General features: G+C 48.2%; 1 protein-coding gene across 1 annotated transcript in view; it reads right to left on the bottom strand.

Annotated features, from left to right (window-relative positions):
- Positions 1 to 16,664, bottom strand: part of SLC4A8 (solute carrier family 4 member 8) — a 54,714-nt gene extending 38,050 nt beyond the window's left edge. Inside the window, exons 1-4 of the mRNA XM_040977772.1 lie at positions 16,583 to 16,664; positions 7,411 to 7,557; positions 6,438 to 6,573; positions 4,570 to 4,730 (exon numbers count right to left, since the gene is read on the bottom strand). Of these exons, the coding sequence (XP_040833706.1) occupies positions 4,570 to 4,730; positions 6,438 to 6,573; positions 7,411 to 7,528 (415 nt within the window). The 5' untranslated portion in view covers positions 7,529 to 7,557; positions 16,583 to 16,664. The remainder of the gene's footprint in view (positions 1 to 4,569; positions 4,731 to 6,437; positions 6,574 to 7,410; positions 7,558 to 16,582) is intronic.
- Between the last annotated feature and the right edge of the window lie 10,958 nt (positions 16,665 to 27,622).

Here is a 27,622-nt window from a genome sequence, read left to right as displayed (position 1 = left end):
AGGGGAGAGACTTGGAAGAAACACATGTGCGGACAGAGGCAGGCATTAGAGATATACAGTCACAAACCAAGAAGCTCTGAGGCCACCAGAAGCTAGAAGCTGAACCCAACAAGGGTTAATTCTCTCTGGAGTTTGCAGAGAGGATAAGGTCCTGCCAATAACTTGATTTTGAACTTCTGACTTTCCAGAACTGTACGAGTGAAAAAAAAAAAGCTGTTGTTTTAAATCGCCAAGTTTATGGGAAGTCATCGGAAGCAATTCAGATTATATGACCATTCCTTGATTGTCCTCCAACCCCTATGAGCACTCCTTCTCCATGTCCTTGGCACTCTTACTTCTTCCAACCTAACCACAAGCCCCTCAAAGCCACCCTGAAACTTCGCAGTTCCCCTTTTCTGTCACAGCCTTCTGATCTTTCTCCCTTCATAATATCAACTATTTCAAGACTGTAAGTATCAGCTACCTACAGTCTTCTAAGTGCTGGCTCCAACTACCCAATAGATTTCCATCGAGATGTCCGCAGACCCTTAGAATTTAGCACATTCAAAACCAAACTTGGAATCCCTGACTCTTTTCCTTTTATTTTCCCCAAACATTTGCCAGACTATTCTCAACAATTCTACTTCCTCAATCTCACTGGGATCTGTCTCCGCTCCTTCCTACCTGCTACAGTCAACAGCCGCTGATGGTATAGTCAACTGTCACAGCCCACTTCCCCTCCAACTCACCCACCCTCTGTATTTGCGATCATCATTCTAGTTCTAACATGCCAAATTTAGTTGTCATCAACTCACCAGTGGCTCCCTGTTGTTTACATAAGTATAAACAGTTTCAAAGGCTGCAGGGGCAGTGGAGAACAGGTGTTGTGATGCAGTGGGTAAGCCCTTGCTTGGAATGCTGCCCATACTGGACTGCCAGTTTATGTCCCAATCTAGCTGCTGCTGAGCTTCCCAATCTAGTTTTCTATTAATGCACCCTGGAAGCAGCAGAGGATGACTCAAGTACTTGAATTCCTGCCACGTAATGGGAGACTTGGGTAGAGTTCCTAACACGTGACTTTAGCCCAGCTCAGAGTCCTGACTGTTGTAACCATTTGGGAATGGGGTAGGCCATCTCAAACTGGGCAGCAGCACACAACGGCAAGTGCCAGGACTAGATGCCTGTCACGTCAGGCTGGACCTCACTACCCCATGGCAGACATAAGATCCGGGGCTGGAAGGGGAGCTGGTAAGGGAACTGTGGGTACTACTTTGCTGCACTACAGGTCCCGCTGGTGAGCATGAGAGCCAGGGCTGTGGGCAGGCCAGTCTGGTCAAGGCAGCAGTACCCATCAGCATATATGTGGACCGGATCTGGGGTTGGGGCAGGCTGAACTAACCTACAGCATTCACGGGTGAGCAAGAGAGCCAGATGGGACGTGGGACAGACCAGGCTAGATCTGGTACAAGCAAAAACCAAGATTGGAGGCAGGTCTAGTGGGAGTTATTGGAGGTCACCCCAACTAGGTCATGGCATTTGCTAATGTGTGTGAAGACCAGGCCTATGGCAGGCTAGGCTGGGCTAGGTCATAGCACCTGTCAGTTCACCTGAGAGATGGGGCTGGGGAGGAACTAACGAGGCAGCAGCATCACCAGTATGTGCGTTGGCTGGTGCAGGAGACGGAGTGGACCTGACTCTGAACTAGCTGGTGCACACACAAGAGTCAAGTCTAAAGTCACCATAGGCAGTATTTCTTGAGGGACTCCCCAACTAGATCACTGGATTCAAATTTCAGCCATAGGGAAAGTCACAAGCTATGTGGTCCAACCTTGGAGTGCATGTATTGGAACTAGGCCTCCTTGATTGCTGGTGCCTGTGTAGGGACATCACTAGATGCACAAGGGGGACATGATGGCCAGCTCATCTAGGCCAGCAGAGGACATCAAGCGCCTCTTCAGAGGATGGAAAGCAGAACAGGTTTGACAACTCTCTTGGCCAAGCTTTGCAGCGAGTATCTGGGTCTACAGATGTACACTGAGGTGGACTTGGTCCGCCAATAGACTTGAGAAAGACTTTCCTCAACCGTGGTGCACTAAAGCCAACAATATCTCAGAACTATCATAACTATTCAAGGAACACCCTCAGAACATTCTAAGGCATCATCAAATGACTGTTACCCATCCCCAGGTGTTGATGTAGTCTGACAGCAAAGAGTGGCCCCTTCTCCTTCCTTCCCCCAGAAGGTCAGGAGAATAAAAAAGAGAAGAACATTTGTCTCACTCACCTTCCTCCATACCTTGATCCTCTCCACCCTAATTGGAGGCCCACATGAGCATGTATCCCTTCCAACTTTATAAACAATATTAAGATCAAAATTTTTAAAGTTTTGGTGAGTATTTTTATAAAGAAAAGCTAGGGGCTGGGTACTGTGGCGTGGTGGGTAAAGCCACTGCCTGTGATGCCAGATCCTATGCGGGTGCTGGTTGTGTCCCAGCTGTTCCACTTCTGATCCAGCATCCTGCTAATGGCCAGGAAAGGACAACAGAGGATGGTCCAAGTGTTTGGATCCCTGCCACCCATGTGGGAGACCTGGATGAAGCTCCTGGTTCCTGGCTTTAGCCTGGGCCAGCATTAGCCATTGTGAGCATCTAGGAAGTAAACTGGCAGGTGGTAGTTCTCTCTTTCTCTAACTCTGCCTTTCAAAAATAAATTTTTAAAAAAAGAAGAAGAAAAGCAAATCTCCCAGGGCTTCTACCTAACACAAGGATCTTTCCTTCAGCCACACAAAAAAAGTTACCAAACTATGGCTATGATCCCCGTGAGTTCTGCCTCTCCCAGGCAATCAGTGGGACTTTGGAAATCTTGAAAAGGAGGGGACACAGGATCCCATCAGCTGACTCCTCCCCTGGGTGTTTGTGTGCCCCTGGAGAGGCAGAATAGCTTCAATACTTGAAATGGAAATATCTGTAACCTGCCCAGCTGAACAGCCAAGTGAAAGGAGAAGTTCCCATGTGCTACACAAGTGTTGCTCCAACCCTGTTCCTAAAACACAATCCTTCAACAGTCCCTCACATCACAACACACTTTTGCCTTGAACGTCATGCTGAAGCCAGGTGAGCACTATGGCTCTATCCAGGCCCATCTGCCTTTAAGATCTTTAATTCTTCCTCACTCACTGGGTTGTTGGAGCTTTCCCTGCTAACCTGCCTAAAACTTCTCTATTCTTCAATTGTTAAAATGCAAAGTTCTATAAAACCATGCTTAACCACTATATACTGCAAAGTTTAAATTGTGGCTTAATTTTGTCCCCAAAATACTTTATCAGTTTATGACTGTTAATGCTAAACAAGATGTAACTGCATAGAAACTTTGATGTTAAGTTTGTACTCAGCTGTTACATATATGATGTTAATGTTGATCCTTCCACTGTTCCTGTGCCACTCTGATTTAGGTTAAACTCAAAAACATGGTAGCTTGGGAGATGGAAAAAAAAAAAAAAGGTTTATAGCAGCTGGTTGTGTATACTAAAATTGATATGCCAAGGAAGTAGTTACAGGATGCGGTTAAGAACTTGCATTTTCTAACATATTGGTCACTCAATACCATGTTAATTAACTTCCTGATGTTGTTAATTTCAATGTTTCTTCCTGTTGTTGAAGTTGTGTAGTGACATCTCATTGAGATAATATTCTGCCAGCTCTACTTTCAGACCAAGGACGGTCTCCCAATGAAACTGTTGAATTTATCTGGACAATAAGATGCTGGACCCTCTACATGGTCCATGCCCGCCATGAAGGAATCATGACTGGATATGAACTGTATTACTGTAACAATATGGAGGAACTCAATATGGGGAGAGGACTTGGGGAGGGGATGGAAGAATCCCAGAACCTATGAAACTGTGTCATAAAATGATATTTAAAAATTAATTTATTAAAAGATCTTCATTCTCCTTGACTCTCCTCTTTGCAAAAACTGCCACCTACTCCTTTCTCTAACCATCGCCCAGCACATCTCTGCTGCACTTGCTCTCACTGCTGTTCTCAGACCCACTTCCCCGGCAGCAGGTAGGCCCACTTCCCCGGCAGCAGGCAGGCCCACTTCCCCGGCAGCAGGTAGGCCCACTTCCCTTGCAGCAAGTAGGCCCACTTCCCCAGCAGCAGGTAGGCCCACTTCCCCAGCAGCAGGTAGAGCTCCCTGAAGGCAGCAACGGTCCCATCCCTACAAGGGGACTGCAAAAAGTTGCCGGTGAAACAAATTTAAAAATCAGTTTATTCTGAGGCAAAAAGCTGTTTTGAAACCTTATACACTGCTTCTAACACATTCTCCACTTTTTGAAGATCCGCTCCTCTGCTCCCTGTGCCTAGCACAGTATCAAGCGCATAGTAGTCACCAACTGTTTACTAAATCAGCAGACAAAAGGGAATCTAAGGGCATGTCCCTTGTCGTCCATAATAAGCCAGTGAAACAGGTGAGGCGGGGCTTCGCTGGAAGGTGAGGAAAGGCTGTGACTCGCCCGAGGACACACAAGCACTTCCTTCTTTCCTCTAATTTGCCCAGAAGTTCCTCTTTTCCGTCACCTAACCTTACCTGAAATTTCTTCTATGCTGTTTGCACGCATATCCAGAAGGACAGTTCCGTTAATAAGGCAGCTCCTTAGCTCAAAGAGGCTGTGCAATGACAGGGTTGCCACATAAGGCTTGCTCCAGCGTTCTCCCCCATCCTCAACATCTTCTTCAAACTTCAGCCACCTGAAAGCATTACAAATAACTGGATGCTAAAGGTAGACAGGAACTTTCAGCAGACATTTTGAAAATACACTGCTGAGAAAAACAGCTGAACAGCCGCACTGAACATCATAAAATGTAATGTGTATATTCAATGGACGTTGGAAAGTGAAAAAAGAGAGTTTCAGAACACTGCAAGACAGTACAGTTTAATTCCATTTTTTGTTTATTTTTAAAATGACATTTAAAAATTTTATTTATTTATTCTTTATTTAAAAGGTAGGTAGGTGCACAAAGACAGAGATCTACAGTCTACTGGTTCACTCCCCAAATGCCCACAACATCGGGAGTCTAGAACTCCGTTCTGGTCTCCCATGATGGGATCCAGGGCCTAGAGCCTTTACCCGCTGCCTCCCCGCGTGCGCATTAGCGGGAACCTGGGATTGAGAACAGAGCCTAAACTGAAGCCCAGGTACTCCAATATGTGACACCAGCATCCCAAGAGGCAGCTTAACCACTGCGCCAAACGCATGCCCCAATTCCAGTTTCATTTAAAGAAAATTTGAAAAGCATGGCCATCTGAGAATCTCCCAGTACCTATTTCTTCTCTTCTACTTTCAGACAAAAATTTGTGAAAGAAAAATGTCTTAGCCCTCATGCAACTTGGCTACCCCAATGGGAGTGCTTCTGACAAAATCTTCACTGGGTTTGCAGCGGATCACCCCACGGGAGCTGCCATTGCTCGTGTCATCTGACCTCTGCAGGGTCTGATACTAAAAGGCCAAAAGTCTCTTCTCTTGGCTTCTATACGCATAAGACCCCAAATATTACACTCATTATCCATGGGGTAGTGGAATTACAGGTAACTTTCACTTTCTTTTCACTTATTTTCGGACTTTCTATAGATAATCAAACTATATATATCATCAAAGATAGATATTATCAGTAGGACACACTGACAAATCACAGTAATAAAAGGATAATATTTTTCTTTTTATCAACACCTGTGTGACCTGCAGAAGTTTGCAAAGACCAAATGACAAAAGACCAATTGCGTTTTAGTGGGGCGTCAGGTAGTAAGCAGCTGCCCTGTTTAATCCTCTGTGTTCAAACAAACCCTTACAAAACATCAATCAGGCAGCGGGCATCCAGGAAGACCCGTGTCCGTACCAACTGGAAGTCTGCTCTGACAGTTGCCCATATTGCCTCCATCCCCAAGGTTCTGGCTTTGAAGCATTTGTAAGGCTCGCTGGTCAGTCCCTACAGGAGCTGGGACATAGCTCTGGTTAACACTGAGGCCCTTCTGGGATTTGAATCTCAGGTAAGTATAGTTACCACACAGTGACCCCAGGGAGTTTAGCATAAATCCAAGAGTCTCTGTCGTGTTGCACTGTCCAAGAGAAGTTAAAATCTCAAGGCTTCTGCAGCTGTCAGTGAATTAAACTCAAATGGTCCTAAGGTACACCTGCGTGGACCTTTTCAAGACTAGGCTCCAATCAATTTAGCTTTGTTTGTCTCCAAGGCAGACCAGTAACATGGCACTGACCCTGAACATGGCACTGTTGACCTTGGCTATGGAATCAATACCAAGATTCCATCAGGGGAGTCTTCAGCATCAGTCCTGTGCTTCTCCCAAGAACACGAGGCCGGCGGGTGTGTCCCTTGCCGACAGACACACCCGTGCCCTCCCCAGCAGCTCTGCAGCCGGGCCACTTCTAACGGTTCTTTTACCTGGCAGTCTCCTTCCACTCGGCATCTTCTCCTTCCTTCAGGCAGATCTCATCCAGTTCTGTGAACAGCTCGTGAGGCACATGCTCTTCATCTTCCTCGGTGCCAAGAATGAACTGAACACGCTGCGATGGTGTGTCTAGGAAATCAAGCAGGGGAAGGTCCGTGTCTAGCCTTGGACTTGAAACACAGTTTCCTACCTGCCAACTCACTTCAGGGCTGTATAAAAGAAATCCTGAGTGTAGATCAAAAAGATTTCTTTATTCTCGGAGAAAAAGCTATTCTGTGGAAGCAGTCTCAAGGGAGGAAAAGTTAATGAGCTAAGTCCACTTTGTATGGTGGACTGTGGTTTGGCTTCTCACCGCCTGAGCTCTTTCAACTTCAAAGCCACAAGCGAGGGTGGGAGCCTAACCCAGGGAGGGTGTCAGGAGGCGGGGCCGAGTGGGAGGTCCCTTAGGCTGCCGGTCCCTGCCCTTGGACTTCCCACGAAACAGCTGCTACAAAAGCCCTAGTTGGAGCAGTCTCTCTGCTTGCTCCCGACTTGCTGCACGAGCCTTCTGCGTGTGCTCCACCACTGCGAGCTGCTGTCCTCCCAAGAGGCCAAATCAGTGGGGCTGCTCGATTCTGGGCTTGGACCTTCACAACCGTGAAGCAAATAAACCCTTTCCTTTTGTAAATTAGCTTGCTTTGGACATTTCACAATAGAGATCAAATAACTAACACATACCTGAAAGAAAACCTGCAACAAACAGGAAACAAGTCTAAAGAAAAAGAATGGCTAATTCTCTGGCAAATGATTTCACTGGCCATGGTACTGACTTGGGTGGGCAAGAGCTGCTAAGTTTTCATCAACAGCATTTCTTCTTGTTCCCAGAGAGAAGCTCTGAAGACCCTACCACAGGAGTGCACCCCACTCTCCTTCTGCATCCCCAAGCTCCCAGGCACAGACACCTGCCCTCTCCAGCAAGGGGGTTACCGTGGGCCAGGGCTTCCAGGCCTTCCTCCCCCTGGCTGGCTCCTTTGCCCCGCGCTCGTCTCCGGTGCTTCTGCCCGTGGGTGCGGTGGTGCCGATGGCTCTGCCGACCCAGGGGCATCCGAACGCCCACATACAGGGTCCTGTGACCTGGAAAGGAACAGAAGGTCCATGGAGAGGCTCTTTCAGGCCAAGGAGCATCACACCGTTAACGGGGAAAAAGACAAGAGCGCTTCAGCCTGATCACAGGTGCACAATGACGGAACTTCAAAGACTTCTGGAACTAAAGGCATACAGGTCCCAGACTGAAGTTCTCGTCCCTTGCGTGCAGGAGCAAACCTCATAGGGATTGGCATAATGTGCACAAAAGTGATCTTCAGGCTACAGAAGTCTTACTCTCTTCACGGTTGCACTGCGAGGACACAGTGGCTGAGTGGTTTTTTAAAAAGGCCATGCCGTTGCTCTGTGATACTTGTCCTCAGTGTTAGCAGAATGTCAGATTAGAAAACTGAGTAAGAACACTTCAAGTTTAAATCAGTCTGCCTGGGTCCCAGGCTTCTTATTAATTGCATGCTCTTGAGATCATCTAGTTTTTCCATTTTTCAATTCTAAAAACAACAACAGAACAAAAACCTGAGAGGAAGACAGGATACGGGAGGAAGGGCAGAAAGAGTGTGTGTCCCGATCTGCTGGTTTGCTCCCCAAACGCCCAGAGTTGACCCAGGTACAGAACCAGGAACCAGAAACTCAATCTAGCTTCCCACTAGTGCAGACCTGAGAGGCAATGATGATGGCAGGAACCAAAGTGCCCCAGCCACCGCTTGGCACCTCAACCCTAACCCTAACCTCAACCCTAACCTCAACCCTAACCCAACACCTTGGAGTGGAGCTGCGACTCAAACCCAATCCTGCAATACTGAGATGCACGCACCTTAAGCAACATCTTAACCAGCAGGCCAAACACCTACCCTTGGGACTTGTCTTTGTAAAGGCATACTAAAAGTTTACTAACTAAACTTGCAGGGTTTTTATAAGCAGTAAATATGATTGCATGTAAATGCTTAAAACAATAACCAGAAGAAATTTTTGGCAGCCGGCAAGCATATTCTAAGATCAGCTACTGTTATTTGCTTTTTCTTTTCTGTATTATAGAATATACAATCTAGAATGACAGGGAATGACCAGTTATAAAACATAAGGAATGGGCCTGGCATGATAGCCTAGAGGCTAAAGTCCTTGCCTTGCATGTGCCAGGATCCCATATGGGCACTGGTTCATATCCTTACTGCTCCACATCCTACCCTGCTCCCTGCTTGTGGCCTGGGAAAACAGTCGAGGACGGCCCAAAGCCTTGAGCCCCTGCACCTGTGTGGGAAACCCAGAAGAAGCTCCTGGTTCCTGGCTTCAGATCATCTCAGCTCCAGCCATTACGGTCACTTGGGGAGTGAACCAGTGGATGAAAGATCTTTCTCTGTATCTCTTTTCTTTATATATCTGCCTTTTCAATAAAAAGAATCTTTTTTAAAAAGGAACATGAGGCTAGTGTCAAAAAAATACTTTTTATTAATCTGAGAGGCAGCGTGCACACACTCCCCTCTGCTGTTTCAGCTCCCCAGTGCCCAGGACAGCAGGGCTGGGTCAGGGCCAAAGCCAGGAGCTGGGCGTGCCATCCAGATGGGTGCCAGGAACACAATTACCAGAGCCGTCATCGATGCCTCTCAGGGTCTGCATTAACAGGAAGCCAGCCAGAGTCAGGAGACACAGCAGGATATGGAACCCAGGTACTCCAATGTGGAAAATCGGTATCCTATCCACAAGGCCAAATAACCAACCCCCCCCCCAAAAAAAATTACATACTGTGCCGTGAAGGAGAACAAGGAAGCAAAAGTGACCTGGTATCACTCTTCACTCTTCCTCTCCTAATGCCTCTTCCCTCCATCAGCCTACTTGCTTGGATCCTCCACCTGCTGCACCTGCTTTCCTGCCAACCCAGAGGCCCAGAATCAGTACCTTCAGGGCCCCAACACCAGAGCCTTGGGCTTGCCCCGTTTCTACCCAACTGCTGCTTTTCTGTCCCCAAGGCCTCAGATCCACTCTCCACATCTTCCATCAGAACACCATCCCAGTTTTTAGCCACACTCTTCAAATCCACAAGCTTACCCATAATCCCTTCCTCCGAATAAGTGAGCCTGCTTTCAGTTCTAGGGAGAAGACTTGGGCCCTCTCAGGTGAACTTCCTTCAGCTCCATCTGGCTGGCTCTCCTCCCCCAGTGCCTCCTCTTTGCCAGGCCACAAGCATGGCTCCAGCCCCATCACCTCCCACCCCTCTGGAGTTCTTGCTGCATCTACTACCCTTGGTCTTTCCTTTCCACACATTCCTTTCATAGGCTTCTCCTGACTTAGATAACTTCCCAGAGCTGTGCTAATCCTCTACATTCATTTGCTTACTTTTATTGGTGAGGCAGACATATAATACACACACAGGTGGTACCCACTGATTCACTACCCAAATGCCTGGAATATGCGGGGCAGAGTTAGACTGAATCCGGGAACTGAAAACTCAGCCGAGGTCTCCTACAAGGCAGCAGAGACCCAAGGACACTGCTGTCAGCTCCCAGAGTGCATGTTAGTGGGCAGCTGGAGTCAAGAGCGGCGACTGGAACCAAACTCAGGCATGGGACCAAGGAGTCCCAAACAGCATTATAATCAGTAGGCCAAATGCCCACCTCTTCAAGTGGCTTCTGACTCCACCTCACTAGGGACCAGACAGCCCCTAACCATCAGCTCTCATCCTCCTCTACTCACCTCACTTCCCAGAGCCCACCCCAAGCTTGCCACCATCTCTGAGCACATCTGCCTGTTGGGTGATCTGGCCACCCTTGGCTCCTGTCCCACTCTGCCTCCTGGCTCAAACTCCTTCTCCCTGTGCTGCTTCTCCATCCCTCCACAGCTCACAAAATGAAGGTTCCCTGTGCTTCTATCCCCAGTCGTTGCTTTAACTGCTAATCATTCTTCTAATTCAAAGCTTTTACAAGACTCCCAAATCCTGACCGATAAGTGATTCAATGTGTCCCACAGCCAACTCACCATCCTCCATCCCATATCATATTCAGATCCATTTCTTCCATGTTTCTCTCCAAGGAATTGCCATTCTCTCAACTTTCCAACCATGAAACCCCAGTTCTCTACGACTCCAGCTGCACCCCTTTGTCACTCACTGTGTAGGGATGTCACACCTTTCGCTTCTGCTCTGACAAAGCCAGGGCTTTCTTTCTGCCCCACATTAACACTGCTAGTCACAGCTCATTCCAATGAGTTCAGGACCCTACGCGCTTGCTCAGTCCTCAGCCTCTTTTCTAGTCTAGGACAAATTTTACCTCAATGTGAAAAGACTTCCCCAAAACCTCAGTAATCAGCTCAAAAGAGATAAAAGTGGACACACCACATGTGTGTGCAGAATAAACAATCGGGCAGTGGGGGAGAATCTAGAGACAGGTATATCTGCATGTACCCTAACAATGAATCAGTCTGGTTTGAACCCCATCTCTTCCTCACGGCTTTGGCTGCTACGCCTACCATCACTTCACATGTCTCTGGTGGAACCACACTGCCATCCCCCAATGTACCTGTGCTTTCTGCAGGCTGACCTGGCCCACTCAGCCAAGATTCACTACAAATGCATCTTCATTCTCAGTATTATTTCTGATTCCGTCATCAGATATGTTATCTCCTCGGCCTAAAACCCCAGGGCCCTAGGCAAACACATCTCTCATATACCACTTTGCAGGAAAGGCTGTCTGTGTTACCTCCCACTACTCACTGGCAGTTAGCGCCAAGCCTTGTGTCCTGGCCTCCTCTCAGAATTCCCATGTGGTCCCCAGCGTCTGATCACACAGCCATCATGCCACAGTAATCAGCAGATGGCTTCTCCTGGGAGAGAAACCACCTCAGGAGCACCCCGGCTGGCCTGAGAGGGCCTCTCACCTGAACCAGCCACAGAAGGAACACAGAGCCCATGTGGAGCCCAGGGCGGGGTAGGGCGTTCTGAGCAGGGCGTATGAGGTGAAGGCTCTGAACAAGCCGAGGGTGGAAGGCTGACACAGGAAGCCAGCCCAGAGAAAGAGACCTCAAGCAGGGACTGTCACCCCTTCCTCTCCTTCCTTCTCCTGCTACAGGATTTCCCGACACTGCACCTGCTTCCAAATGGGGTCACAGTGCCTTGGGTGCGGCTCAACTCCTGCTTCTCCACCCCTCTACCCACCCAGCCCCGCTGCTGTGTTCTGCCCTCCAGAACAGAATCAGCATTAGGAAAGGAGATGATCAGAGATTTCTTGGAGCGCTGACAGGCACAGGAGGACCAACTCCATCTGGTTTTTGATGGAGTCACACTCCTGACCCTCGTCCTGCCTCAGGGCAGCCCTGGGCTGCCTTGCTCACATCTCAGGGCGTTTATGATAGGCAGATCTCTGAACACACTATAACCATTTTACAAACGGACAGAAACAGAAACTTGGAGCTGGAGGAGGTCACCAGCTAAGATGCAAGATTCCTGACCTCTGACATGATCATGTGAACTATAAAGTACATCCAATTCAAGCATGAGTACACTGAATATCACCTTAATCAAGGACCCACATTAGCATTCAGTAGCCAATAATGGCCCACTATCTATGTCTGTGGAGAGGAACTCTGGTGGCATCAGCAGCAACCCAGTAGCAACTAATTGTGCCAGGTTCTGTCCCAAAGGCAGGGGATCAGCAGCGGGCAGCACAAGGGCCCCAGGACACATTTTCTAGTCAGGAAAAACAGAGAACAAAATCACATCAAATAGTGTATGCTGTGAATCAAACAAGATAATGTCAGAGTATGTGGGCAGGGGTTGGCTGGAGAATGGAGACTTGAGCTAAGATGCTTAGAAGGACACCTGAGAAGGAGAGACCAGGGCAGGGCGTGCGAGAAGGGGAATCCAGGGAGAGGAAGGGAACATGCACACACACACAGGCCCCTTGGTGAGTGCAGGTAGGGTTGGTTCCAAGGCACACGGACAGCAAGCAGGGCTAGAGCAGGATGGAAAAGCGGAGAAGGAAATGAGGAGGAAGGGGTTACAAAGGCAAGGACAGAGCATGCAGGATCCTTGGACCACGAGAAACCTGCATCCTAGAGAAGAACCCTCACTGGCCTCCACTTGGTGTCCTGGGCGCTGTAACACTCGCCGCACCTAGGCTGAGCTAGACTGGGCTACTGAATGGCTCCCTGAGGAAGGATCTTCAGCTTTCCATGCAGCCCCCCAAGCCTGCTCCCTCGCCCCTGCAAATCCCCAGAGGATAAAGACTCAGCCAACGGCCTCCACTATTCCTTTGGTTCACACTGCCAAGAAGGCTGGGAGCTTAGAGAGGCAATGCATGGGTTAATTGAACCCACTTTATTAGATGCCACCTTATTGGTTAATGGCCTCATTGTTATCACCAGATTTAAGCAAAGAGGTCAGACCAAGAGGCACCCTGGGCTAGTGCCTAGACACTGGGCAAGTCCAGGTTCTAAAGTTGGAGTCCTTAGGGAAGGTTTGTGCTAGGCCCGTCTTTAGAGGAGACAGAGTGGTTCAGATCCTGTCACTGTCCTTGCTTCCTGCTGTAGACAGGGACCACAGAGGGGGTTCAGTCAATGGCCGCCAAGGAAGCAGCTGTGTTTCTGCTTTCTAAATCCCCACCAGGCAGGAGTGAGCCACAGCTGGAGTCATCCTGCAGACGTCTGCCAGTTCTGAAGGTACCGCTGAAGTCTTAGAGGAAGATGCTTTCTTCTAAGAAGGTCCAAGCAACTGTGAGGAAGCCGACCCTGATTTCTAGGCCAGTGACCTCACTCCTTTAACCCTGTGGTCACTTCGCCAGTCACAGGCTCGGGCTGTCTCACCTACGTCTAACTTACCCAACCCCATCTCCTCCCAGACAATTTCCCACTCTTTTTGCAGTCAGAGTGTCAAACCTAGTCTTTTGGGCTCTGTATAAATAAAGTATTCTGATTTAGTAAAACTGATGAGAAAGATATAATTTGGGTGTATATGTTTAGAAGGCAAGATTTTATCCCATACAGAGAACAATCATTAGTAAACTCGTGCCAAACCTCACCAAGCAGGAGAATAATCACAGCATACCCCACCCTGCGTATGGTGACTGGGTGCCCAAGGCCCAGCGCAGTACCCGGGCACCACGCGCCAGGCGCTCACTCAGACGTCACTAGAACCTGCCAAAGGGCACAAGGTTCCTCTGAGCTGAGCGGCTGGGTCAGTCAACAACCACAAAGGCGAATCTAACACGTGGAACAGATGCAAGTCTTTCTTTTTTTCAGCTGTAAAATGGTCAACTGGCTCTCACCTTTGTTTAAAAAGAAAATATTAGAAGGCATTAAGCTTCCTACAGGAATCATAAATCAAGTTGTTAATCAGCTATTAGTGACCTGCCAGAAAAAAAAAATGGAAAAAGCCATTCCTCTGATTAAAGCAATTGTCCTGAGTTCCCCTGGTGCCAGAGTCCCCAGAAGCAGGTGTCATCTGAGTGGCTTCCAGGAAGGTAGATACTGTGTCACCAGGAGAAGCTGGTCCTGCTGCCAGTGACTCAGGAGCTACTGCGGATGGAACCCTGACTGCGGGAACCAGAAGCGCCTGTCCAGGCTTATTATTCTACTTCCAAGGAGACAAGCATGCTCATGAATGGTTACTTCCTTGCTGGGAGCAAAGGTCCAGGGGGTGTTCACAGGAGGACAAAAACCAAAAATGAAGGTTAGAACATGGGCCCTAAAGGCGTAATGATGGGGAGAGACAGACACACAGAATTATCCAGACAGGAAGAAGGGCTGAAGCAACAGATTACAATGTTTCCATGGGGACCAGCCCCTGGGGTGGTGGTTAAGATGCCTGCATTTCACATCAGAGGGCCTTGCTTCAAGTCCTGGCACTGCTCCCAATCCCAGCTTCCTGCTAATGTACACCCTAAGAGTTAGCAGTGACATCCCTGCCACCCCCAAGGGAGACCTGGGCTGAATTTCTAACTCCTGGCTTCAGCCCAGCCCAGTCCTAGCTACTGCTGCCTTTGAGGGCATGAAGGATCAGTAAGATCTCTGTCTCTTTCTACATATCTATTTGTACCTTTCAAATAAGAAAATAAATGCTTAAACTACTTGAATTAATTTTTAAAATATATATTTTATTTTTGAATTTGAAAGGCAGAGTTCTACATACACATACACAGAAGAAAAGACAGAGAGGTCTTCTATTCCCAAATGGTTCACTCCCAAATGGTTGCACTGATCAGCACTGGGCCAGGCGAAAGCCATGAGCTTCATCTGGGTCTCCCACATGGGTACAAGGGCTCTCAAGTTCTTGGGCCATCCTCCACTGCTTTTCCAGGGTATTAACAAGGAGGCGGACTGGACACGGAGTAACCAGGATGGAAACTGGTGCTTACACAGAGTGCCAGCACTGCAGGCCTTAGCCACTATGCCACAAAACTAGCACGACTGAATTAATCTTTAAGAAGACACTTAAGATGTTGACATGACAAGATAGGACTCCCAAGGATGGGTGGTTAGCGCGGGAGGGTGTCCTCCCCGTGAGCAGTGCTTGCAGGATGGGCAGAGCAGAAGCCCAGTGCAGACTCCCCCGTGTAGAACAGTGATGGCACCTGCTCAGTGGCGGTGCTACGAAGAGGAAGAAGGCAGCCTGTAAAAGGGGACTACTCTAGCACCGAATGCACGGGGGCACTGGATAAATGGGAACCTATCAGCACACATCCTTTCTTTTCCCCACTTGCCCTCATGGCTGAACCCCACATCAGTTCAAAATACTCTGGAAAACTTAACCCTGATATACCCAAACACCAGTGACCTTCCCAGAGCCACCCACATCAGTTCTGGTAACGACTGTGGAAGCTGAGTCAGCTCTGCAGCTGCTCCCTTTCTGAAGGCCAAGTGCCTCCCCCCTGGGGGCCCTGCAGCTTGGATGACAAACCCACCACGGAATAAGCAAGAGCGCAGAGAAGGCCCGCCCGCAGCCCCAGGTAGCACAGTGCTGCTGTGTCCTGGTCAGCAACCGTCCAGGGGCTGCTGCAAGGGACTTGAGCAAGGCTCTGGGGCCCAACGTGCCTTCTCTGGCCACCTGGACTAGACACATGCCTTCCCTAATCAAACCAGGAAGCCACAGCAAGAGCTCCAAGTAGGTCCCCTGGGAAATGGGGAAGCAGGCTACCAAACTCTGGTTAGGCAGGAAGGTTGGGGAGTGCAGACAGTAGGAAGGGTCTTTAAGAGGGTAAACTGGACATGGCCTGTCAATCAAAGTGCTACTTCCTCCCCTTTTACTGGCTAGAGTTTGACAGAACCTTGCACTGTGAGTTCTTGAAAGACTGTGTCACATGGGCCCAGTGCAGTATCCTAACAGCTAACATCCTCACCTTGCAAGCCAGGATCCCATATGGATGCCAGTTCTAATCCCAGAGTCCCTTCTTCCCATCCAGCTCCCTGCCTGTGACCTGGGAAAGCAGTCGAGGACGGCCCAAAGCCTTGGGACCCTGCACACACGTGGGAGACCTGGAAGAAGCTCCAGGCTCTTGGCTTTGAATTGGTGCAGCACGGGCCATCGCAGGCACTGGCAAGTGAATCAGAGAACAGAAGATCTTCCGCTCTCTCTTGCTCTTATATATCTTACTTTCCAATAAAAATAAAATAAGTCTTTAAAATAAAAAGAGTATGTTGCAGATGGGCTTCTGTTATCCCTTCCCTTGTTCAGATGAGATCAGGCTAGGACGAGCTAATACGGGACATGGGATAAGATGGTTATACAGCAAACCTGAGATGTTACAACGAGTGGTGGTTTTCTATCTATAGTTACACTTCCAGGCAGTTGTCAAGGGTCAGGTGCTTCACAGCCTCAGGGAATGAGTTACTCGTGAGTGTCCACACTGGACGTGACACTGCTCACAGCACTGCCTCCCAGGCAACAAGACAGCGCTGTCAGGCAGCGCTGGTATCATGGCTCCATTTTTATTTGGCAGATGAGGACACTGAGGCTAACAGAGATAAAACGATCCTTGCCCTGGGGAAGAGCGAGGACTGCAGCCCAGTGCTCGCAGAGGCAGACCCACCCGGGTCCATTCCCCTCCCCATCCTCTGACCCCTACCCAGGACTCACCTTCCAACTCCTCCTTCTCATAGTGGATATTAAGAATGGTACTGGTGCCGCCCTGGTCCACCACAGCCTCTTCGTCTGCTCTCTGTTGAAACACGAATAAACCATAAGTCGCAGTAACACATACAAACACCCAAGGAAGTCCCTTTAGAGACACTGGACGTGTGTGGGAGGTTGGGAGGGGAGGAAATAATGGTCTACCTGTATTTTGAAATGTGAATCTCACAGTAACTTTATTTCTAAAGATTCTTTTTATTATAAAGGCAGATGTACAGAGAAAAGGATAGACAAAGAGAGATACAATAACTTCTGAGATGCAAATACAAGTAGTCAGCCATGAACCTGAGAGGCAGAGAACATTCCAATTCCGGAACTACTGCACAAGGTCCCAACAGTGGTAAAAGGCTAAGCTAGGACTGAGCCCAGGGCCTGTGAGTACAAAATACACACCTTCCTCACTGCCCCCACTCCACCAGTAAGACTGCAGAAGGTGGTGGCATTTGTCATTTGTGACCCTCTGCACATTTGAGGCTGTTGACCACAGCATTCATGAAATCCCCCGTTCTGCCCCTCTGATCAGGGCTTCTCGCCTCACTCCACGCTCACTCACCCTCCTGTGACTGCAGGGCCCAGGGAACAGCTCTCCAGCTGCTGTCTCCCTTGCTTGAGTCTCATCATTTCAAACAGCATCTGGAACTGTGTGGCTCAGTTCTCGGTAGACACTAGACCAAGATCTCTGTGTCTAAAATCAAACTAATCTTCTTTCTACAATTAATACCTTGTGTTCATATATTTCTACCCACAGCACCGTCATTCCTTTACTAAAGCTCTCCAATGCCTTGCAGCCAGGGCCCAGCCTGATGGCTCAGCTGGCTGATCCCCCTCCTCTAAATGTCTACATCCCACCCAGCTGTTGATCCGTGTCCCAGCTGCCCCACTTTCCATTCAGCAAGCTGCTTATGACCTGGGAATGCAGTGGAGGACAGTCCCGATGCCTTGGGACCCTAAACCACATGGGAGATGTGGCTCCTGGCTTCAGATAAGCTCAGCTCCAGTCAATGCAGCCATCTGGGGAGTGAACCAGTGAAAATATCTTTCTTTCTGTCTCTCCTTCTCTCTACAGAGCTATCTTTCCAATAAAAATAAATACACTTAAAAAAAAAAAAACTTATTTGTTTGAAAGGCAGAGTAACAAATGAAAGTGGAAGAACTCTTCCAACCACTGTTTCAGTCCCCAACAGCCGGGGTGGGGACAGGCTAAAGCCAGGAGCTCAGAACTCCAGCTGGGCCTCCCGCGTGAGTAACAGGGGAGCTGAACTAGACACAGAACAGCACTCCGACATGGGGTACCGGCATGTCACTCAGTAGCCTGACCTGTTGGGCCACAACACCAGCCCCAAGAACCCTCACTTCTTAGCCCATGTTTGAAATTCCAAGCTCATTTATTCATTGGCTCCACACGTATTGAATGTCTACCAAGAACCTGCCGGTCTTGCTCTGAGATTTCACCCAAATTCAAACACCTCTCATCCCCTCTATCCCACCCGCTCTGGCCCTGTCGACTGTCCTGGACGTTTTTCCCAGATGTGGGACCGCCCCTACCTCGTTCACTGAGCGTTACTCTCCCACCAGCAGCACCTGACACACATCGCCTCCTTCATCTCAGCTTAAATGCGCTTCCTAGGCAGTCTCCTCTAACTGGCCCCATCCCAGATACCCAAGCTAAGCCTGGTCCCCCGCCCCCCAATATTTCTGCATCTACACATCACACTGCAACCCTCCCTCAGTGAGAAGCACTCTTTCTGCTCCTTGAGTCAGGGACTGTATGTGCCTTCTTCACCAGCACTCAGCACAGACTTTTTGCAAAGTACTCAACAAAGCGTTGTTAAAAGGACTACCATGGCATCTAACATTTTAAGCCCTTACAAGATCCTGAATCATTAAAAGTAACATTAATAGGGGCCAGTGCTGTGACACAGCAAGCTAGTCATCTGCCTGCAGTGCCAACATCCCCCATGGACATTACTTTCTGTGTCAGCTGCTCCACTTCCATCTAGCTCCCTGCTTGTGACCTGGGAAAGCAGCAGAGGAAGGCCCAGTGCCTTGGGACCCTGCAACCGTGTGGGAGACCCAGAAGGTTCCTGGCTCCTGGCTTTGGATCGGCACAGCTCTGGCCCTTGCAACCTCTTGGGGAGTGAATCATCAGATGGAAGATCTTCCTTTCTATCTCTCCTCCTCTCTGTACATCTGACTTTCAAATTAAAAAATATATATATACATTAAAAAAAAAAAGAAGCAGCAGCAGCAGCTAATGGCTCTTGGCTTCAGATTGGCTCAGCTCCTCCGTTGAGGCCACTTGGGGAGTAAATAAATGGACAAAGATCTTTCTCTGTGTCTCTTCTTCTCTGTAAATCTGCCTTTCCAATAAAAATTAATAAATTAAAAAAAAAGAATAAATGAGTTCACTCTGCACCCTAATTCTGTTGTGGAACTGGGATGCTCAGCAGGACAGAAACAGGAATCAATTTCAAGATAGAAGGAAAACAAAAGCCAGGGAGTCCTGAATTCACACTGGAAATATCAACAAGAAATAATATTTCTATCTTTAAAAGCTTTTAAATGTATGAATTTATATTTTCTTGCTGTGTGCACTTATACAGCCTAGTGAAAACAACAACAACAACAAAAAAAAAAAAACAAAAAATAGTAGCATTGAGTATCATCAGCACCCAGATTGTGGTCTCTTAAAATGCTGTTCCTTGAAGGATGGGGGCATCTCAGGTGTGAGTCAGCAGCTGTACAAGAGGAGACTAAATCTGCTGATATATCAGGTAGTAAGGAGGTTCCCAAAGGCAGCTAGTGTCTCGTCATGTCAGAAGGACCAAGGAGTCAAGTAGCTGCTTGGGACAGTTGCATCCCTTAGGGGAGCATGTGGCTTGGTGTGAATCCCTTCTACTCGGCTTCTGCTCCAGCTTCGCGATGACGCGCCCCCTGGGAGGCTCAAGTGTTTGGAGCCCTGCCATCCACAAGGGAGAGCCGGCTGGAGTGGGTCCTCTGCCTGCAGACAGGCCAATTCCTGGCTGCTGTCAGATTTGTGGCGTGAACAGGTGAGAAAAGTTGCCATCTGTCCCTTTGGCTTTCAAATAAAAACAAAACGCGTGAAATTCTTAAAAGAACTCAGGGGAAAATTTAAAGAGATACTCTGCCAAAAATAGGACAATAATGGTAATATCTGCAAGAGATTGGGTATATCAAATATGTTTAGATTCATGAGTTCACATTACTACAAAAATTAATTAGTCACCACTGGAGGATAACATAAATAAACCAATTCATTCGTTTGAAAGCTAGCAAATAATTTACCTTGACTTGCCAGCTTAAATTATACCACAAAATGGTACCACAGACTAGATGAGAAAATTTTCTCACAATGGAAGAAAATAAATAAAAAAGGAGTCACAGAGCCTTGTCATTTTGCAAACCCTAATGGGTTGTAATAATTTTTTAACAGTCTTGCTAACATCACAGAAAAAAATAAAAGAATTACACAGCTCCTCATGGGAGACCATACCATCAACCATGAGACAATATGATCAAATAAATTGTTCCTCAATCTAATCAAGTCTCTAACTCGAAATGCTAATTTACTGAAAATACAGTGAAACAGAGTTCCATGAAAAACAGCACCGTGGAAAAATAATCAACAAAATCCAGATTCTGGCCACACAAAAGGCCTAGGCAAAAAAAAAAAAAAAAGCCCAGCCAGTAGCATGGGCTACTTAGCGTTAACACTTAGATGGCAACATTTCAAAACTCCATCTTCAGTAGAGCTAGGTTCAAGGAGACGGCGATCCAGCTGCAGCATGTGAATTTCATTTGGATCCTGATCCCAAGAAACCAACTGGAAAAGTGTGTGGTGTTTTTTTGGTTGCTGTTTGTCTTTCAGTTAGCCGCACACCTACTATGGTGGCCAAGAGCCAGGATGCCAGCACCACCACAGGCTGAAGACAAACTCCTGCTCACGGCTGGCGGGGATGCAAAACGGTACAGACGTTTCTTACAAAATGGAACACATTTTTACCATATGATCCGACAATCAGGCTCCCTGGTATTTACCCACAAGAACTGAAAACTTATGTCCACACAAAAACCTGAACACAGATGTTGAGAGCAGCTTTATTCATAATCGCCAAAACGTGGAAAGAATCAAGGTATATCCTTTAGCAAGGTGAGTGGACAGACTGTGCTGGAGCCATAGGGTGATGGAATATTACTCAGGACTGAAAACAAATAAGCCATCAAAACCTGGGAGAACCGTAAATGCATACCATGAAGTAAAACAAGCCAATCTGAAAAAGCTGTGTGTGTTTCCAACTGCACAGCATTCTGGAAGACAAATCTACGGAGACAGTAAAACCATCAGCAGTTCCCAGGGGGAAGGGGAATTTCCCAGGGCAGTTAAAATACTCATATGAATATTCATATGTCAAGATACTTTTGATCACGCCCAACACCAAAAGTGAACCCGGATGCAAACTGTGGATGTTGGGCGAGAATGACCGTAAGGTTGGAATTCATGTTCAGAACCAGAAATCCACAGAGAACAGAGCTCAGCTTAAAAGAAGCTTTATTGGGAATGCTCCTGGGCGAGGCTCGCTGGTCTGGTACAGACAGCAGGCCAGGGAAGACGCACCCAGGGGATGTGAGGGATTGCTTTTATTAGGGGGTTGTGGAGGTGGGATTTTGGGGGACAAAAGAAATGTGCCTTCTAGGGTGTTACAGGCTCCCTTCGACCTTGGTGGAGCTGTCCCTGCTGGCCGGGCAGGGAGCCGCCCCTCACCCACACCGGCTGGGCCTTACAGTGGTGACTGAATGCCTATCCTTCAATGGCTGGGACCACTCTGCTGACGACGCTCACAGTGAGAGACAGCGCAGGTGTGGGCTCAGCAAGAGGAGGGAAACCTCTGTACCCGCCATTCAGTTTCACTGTGAACACAAATCTGTTCTAAACAGATAAAGTGTATGTATACACACTAACACATACAAAGGATATATGTATATTTATATGCATATACACATATGAAACCTATATGACAACTGTAAGTTTGAACACTAACTAGAACTTTCAGGATACTTAAAAATTCATTTTCCCTTTAGGTGATATATTTAATTTTTAAGGAATCATCCTTCGGACATACATACTGAAATGTTTACAAATGAAAGTGAAAATTGCATATATAAAATATCGCAATGGGAATCTTACTTTTTCTCACATTTATAAAACGCTGTTATGCAAAATGGCCACTTGCCCCTCTGGCAGCAGTGTGCCCCTCTCCTCCTTAGGGACTTGGGGTCAACACAACAGGACGGAGCATACCCAGCTACGTTCTGGCAAGCTTTCTAAGAAATAAGCTTTAAGTGGAAAATAATCTGGCTTCGTTCCAGATTTATTCAGTATTTGCTTATCTTTTAGATCATGCAGTTGCTGACAGCAGCAACCACATATATGCCACCCTGTGTTCTCCCACAGCCCAGCGCGGTAGCTTACCACTGTCAGTAGCTTCCAATTGTCTTATGTCCCAGGAAGGCAGGTAACTGAGTTTCATGCATAGACTATTTATCTTGCACTCAACACATCATGGATAAATGTCGGTGAATGCATAGTTTTGTGAACTTTTTATTTGATATTTATTACTTTCTCATAAAACCTTATGTTGAGTATATAATACATAAGAAGAATCATTCACGTTGGCTTTCCCACTTGTTTTTACAGCAAGGGCTCCACCATTAGCAACACTTGGTTATGTCCTCAGACACCTGACGCAGTGCAGAGCATGCTGGGATTCCAAACGTGGGCTGAGTCCACCAATAAGCAAGCCACACAAGAAAGAGCAAGCGAGGTCGAGCATCAAAAATATTTACCTGGCAAACTGACTTCATTTGTCTCTTTCATTTAGATTGGCCAACGAAAGCCCACACCTCCGAATAACTGTATCTTCTTTGTTTAAAAAAAAAAAAAAAAAAGAGCGGGAGGGAATTGGGTAAGGGGAGCCATTCGCCAAAACACTGAAAAAGTATGGCTTGGAAAAAAAAAAGTGACTGTATGGTTCTTATTTGGATCCTGGTTCAAATAAACCAAACATTCACATAGAAGAAGAATTATATGGCACAGAAACTTAAACAACTGAAGCGATGTTTGGTTCTATTAAGGGATAATTGTTACTTTTAAAAGCTGCATAATCTTGTGATATAGCAGTTAACGTTATTTTTAAAAGGCTTTTAATCCTGAGTGACACACTGAAGTTGTGATAAAATGGTTAAGATGTCTGGGATCTGGCGGATGAATGGAGACACAGATGGAACGAGATGACGTGTTCAGTTCTGAAGCCGAGCTATGGGTACATGGTGAGTCATTCTGCAAATCTGTCTGCTTTGCTGGAAAGGCTCCATACATTTCTAGCATATGCAAAGTCTGTTTGAAATCATTAAAACTGAAAATAAAGGAACATTAGGCTTCCTTGATCTGGGTCTGCCCCGAGTCCTTGTTTATTGGCTAGCACTTCCTCTGGTGCAGGGGGCTTCTCACCCTGGGTTCTGCGGATTTCCAGGGGACCTGCAGGTGACATTCAAGGATCTGTGGTAACATATGCGAATGTGCATTTTCTAACAGCGCGCATAAAATTCGTCTGAAAAGGCTTGTGACTCAAAGATTTGAATCATGAGAATCACATTATATAATCTAAAAAGAAAAAGGAAAAGACAGATAGGAGGAAAGCGATGAAAAGGGAAACGCAGAAAAAACGTGCTATTTCTAAGTATCCTCTTTTCTGTTCTTCCTTCTGTCTTGATGACAATGACCCACTACTAAATGCACACTGACTTGGGGTACCTTACTTCACAAGGTCAAGTTAGACATAGTGGATGAAAGGCACATGTGACAATGAAATTGCAAGACAGGCCTTGAGGAAGTATTATTTTGAACCTTGAAAAATGAATGAACTCTGGCTGAGTAGCCAATCAGAAGAGGCAGGGCAGCTCTGTCCTCCCCATGGGCTCCAGGCCCTGGAGGCAGACACAGCTGCGAGGAGTGGAAAAGTGAGGAGTGGACAGCACCCTCCTCTCACACACCCCTCCTGCACATCCACCCTGGACCTGTCGGAATGCACACCTGCACAGCTCAATCCCACCTCTTTTCTGACGGTAGGTTCCTGACTTTTTACCTCAAAGATCCCTTGCATTCATTTCCCTAGAGATCCAATGTTTTGCCCCATCAAACCACTTTTTTTTTTAAAGATTTTATTTATTTATTGGAAAGTCAGATATATAGAGAGGAGGAGAGACAGACAGGAAGATCTTCCCTCCAATGATTCACTCCCCAAGTGAGCGCATCGGCCGATGCTATGCCGATCCGAAGCCATGAGCCAGGAACTTCTTCCGGGTCTCCCACACGGGTGCAGGGTCCCAAAGCTTTGTGCCGTCCTTGACTGCTTTCCCTCGCCACAAGCAGGGAGCTGGATGGGAAGTGGAGCTGCCGGGATTAGAACTGGCGTGCATATGGGATCCTGGCGCGTTCAAGGCGAGGACTTTAGCCGCTAGGCCACGCCGCTGGGCCCCAAACCACTTTTAAATCAGCAAATACAGAGATGATGTCCGGGGCGTCTAAGCAGCAAATATAAATCAATACAACTAGTACGACAGTACCGACAAATACCTCGTGAGCGTTTGCTGCATACCTAGCATTGTGCTTCACAAAACCTCAAAAGAATCTTTTTTTTTTTAAAGATTTATTTTTATTATTTTTTTTTTATTGGAAAGGCGGATATACAGAGAGGAGAGACAGAGAGGAAGATCTTCCGTCCGATGATTCACTCCCCAAGTGAGCGCAACAGCTGATGCTATGCCGATCCGAAGCCAGGAGCCTCCTCCGGGTCTCCCACGCAGGTGCAGGGTCCCAAAGCTTTTGGGCCATCCTCAACTGCTCTCCCGGGCCACAGGCAGGGAGCTGGAAGGGAAGCGGGGCTGCCGGGATAGAACTGGTGCCCATATGGGATCCCGGGCGTGCAAGGTGAGGACCTCAACCACTGGGCCACTGCGCCACTGCGCCACTGTGCCACTGCGCCACTGCGCCACTGCGCCGGGCCCAAAACCTCAAAAGAATCTTAAGGGTTTGTAACTGCTCACAAGCACTCAGGGAAAAATTCCAACTCAAACCTGTCTGCTGCTCCTCACACCACATGCTAACACTGCAAACTGAAAGAACCCGGGCAACTGTGGAGGACTCTGGTCACGTCACCATGGATTAACACCCACAGTAAAAACAGCCCAAGACCCCTACCAGTACCTGCTTCGATCCTTAGTGTTCCGGAACCCTCATGTTCCATCTCCTCACTCATTTCCGTCTCCCTCTGCCTCCAGCAGAGCCTCTGAACCTGCCCCACGGCTCCCCAACTTTCTAATGCCCCCCGTCGCTCCCTGAGTATAGGCACTCCACAGCAGAAAAGCAGACTCCATGAGAACCTGCGCCGCCGCCCCACACTGCCTCTGCTCGGCAGTCTGGAGCTCCCGCGTCCCCAGGAGCCTGCCACGCTGACCCGGCAGCAGCCTGCTCGCGGCCTACAGTGCCACTGAACACTATGTGGTTAGTACACTGTGCTGGAGAGAACAGCAGTCCCCCAAAGCAGTACACATCCCATCCCTAGAATTTGTGAGTATTTCCTTGAAGGGCAAAGGGGGCATGAAGGTTGCAGAAGGAAATGTTTGCTCTTCAGTTACCTTACAATAAAGAGATTATCCTGGATTATGTCAACACCAGGCAATCTCCGTAATCGCAAGGAGCCTTCGAAATGGAAGGGACAGGCAGAAGAGCAGGGACAGAGAAAGACGTATAGGGACACAGGCAGGAACCGGAGATGCTAAATTAACTACGAGACACTAAGTTTCTGGCCATGAGGAGAGAAGGAAGGATGGAGGCAGGGAATCATGGGTCAAGCAATGCAGGCATTCCCTCAAAGATGGAAAGCCAAAACAACCCTCCAGAAGGACACAGCCCTGCAGTGAGGCCCGAATGGCACCTGCAACGGTCAGATGCCAAATGTGCACCGTGTCAGCCGGTAAACCTGTGGTCAATGTGTCACTGAAGCAATACAGGCTAGTACTGCGCATACATTATGACTTCTTAACTATCAACACCAGAATAAACTTGCTGCTACATTATGGGAAACAACCATTGCCTGGGAATTGTTGCTGCTACCTAGCAGCGCCCTCAGAACAAATACAGTAGCTTTCCTGCACCTGGCTGACTACTGCGAACCCTGCCAAGGCGAGCCATAAACTACACCCATTATCTCCAGGATAGGAAGGAAGTAAATTTGTAGCACGCACTGCCCACCAAGTCTTGCTCCCAAGAATAACCGGTGGTGCCAGAGGAAGAGAATGCCCTAAACTCCCCAATCCTCGCAAGAACACCCGCTGAGTGCCAACAGGGGGTGGCAGACTGTGGGTCACACCCTGCTGTGTCTGGTTATTGCTTCTTCTCCCTAACATCGCACAGATATTCACGGACCATGACCCTCAGAGGTTGTTCTTTCTCTGCAAGTCAGTCATTGATGACTCGGTAAGTGCGTGCTCAACTCCAGCAGGTCCCAGTCACCAGGCACCAGAGCTGGAGATTTCGGCAGAAGTTTCCATTTGGAGTGCCTACAAAAGGCCTTGGGAACTTCCCACGCTTACTTTTCTCCCCTCTGCCCCTTGCAGCTCCCTGAACCGCTCTTTGGTTCCCAGAACTGCTTGGCTCAGAGTCAGAGGATGTCAATCTCTCCATCCTCTCCGCCAGCATTTCCTTCTGCTTGCTTCTCAACGTGCTGACTGAGCAAATCGCGAAGCTTCAAGGGGCTCCGAGCTCCAGTCTAAAGCACAGCACTCCCCTGACAACCGCCTGAGCTTAGTTCCCTAACTCTACTCTCTCCCTAAGAGTTCACGGACTCCAAATTTAAATAACCGCCTCCAGAGGTCATTAGCTCAGCCAAAACGACACCTCCAGCTCCCTAGCTGGTCTCTCTCAGCCGGGTCTCTTCCCAGTCTAACACAGCCTTGGTGCACCTTGCCAAGCACTTCTCAGGCACTTGCCGGGCACAGACTGAGATGCCAAAGACATGGCTGCTGCAACGCACACGAGGAAGGGCATGTCCTCTGGAGAGAGGCAGTCCAGCTGAGCCACGGACAGCTCTGCCACTTGGAAGACACTACTAACCCCTGTACGTCTCGGTTTCCTCAAGATGCATTTGCAACATCTACAAGTGGGATGCTGCACAGCAAACAGCACAGCACAAGCAGCAGGAGGTAACACGTCAGCTCACCAGCAACAACACAAGCGACCTGGAGACAGACGTGGACAGCCCACAAGACAGGAGTGGGAGAAATGACTGGACCCGGGAGATGCTGTGAGCTGCCGAGACGGAGTGATGAATGTCGACAGAACTCCATGCCGTCTCAGCGCACTCAGGGTGGAGAGGATGGGTGGGGACTGTCCAGCGGCCACACCTGAGCAAGGGCAGAGCAGCTGTGAAGGCAGCGCCTTGTGCCACCAAGCATGAGTGACGGCTGCTCCGGGCACCTTGGCTCTGGATGTGGCTTCCAGCAGCCCACACTGCGACAGACAAGATTTTGAGCTTGGTCCCTAACCCTCATGGAACTTCTATGTCAGAAGGTAAGAAAATTAAAACAAGAAGGTTTTAGCTATTTTGATATTCAGAAGAGAAAACAGGACCATATGAAGGAATGGATGGGGGAGGAGGTCAAATGTACAGAGAGGAGGAGAGACAGAGAGAAAGATATTCCATGATTCACAACTCAAGCAGCTGCAATGGCTGAAGCTGAGCCAATCCAAAGCCAGGAGCCAGGAGCTCTCCTGGGTCTCCCACGTGAGTGCAGGGTTCCAAGGCTTTGGGCCGTCTTTGACTGCTTTCCCAGGCCACAAGCAGGGAACCGGGTGGGAAGTGGAGGTGCCGGGATTAGAATCAGCACCCACATGGAATCCCGGCGCAT

The sequence above is a fragment of the Ochotona curzoniae genome, unplaced genomic scaffold (assembly GCF_017591425.1).
Source record: "Ochotona curzoniae isolate NIBS_2020 unplaced genomic scaffold, NIBS_Ocur_1.0 contig_1014, whole genome shotgun sequence".
NCBI classification, from domain to species: Eukaryota; Metazoa; Chordata; class Mammalia; order Lagomorpha; family Ochotonidae; genus Ochotona; species Ochotona curzoniae.
This window is presented reverse-complemented; position numbering and strand designations above follow the sequence as displayed.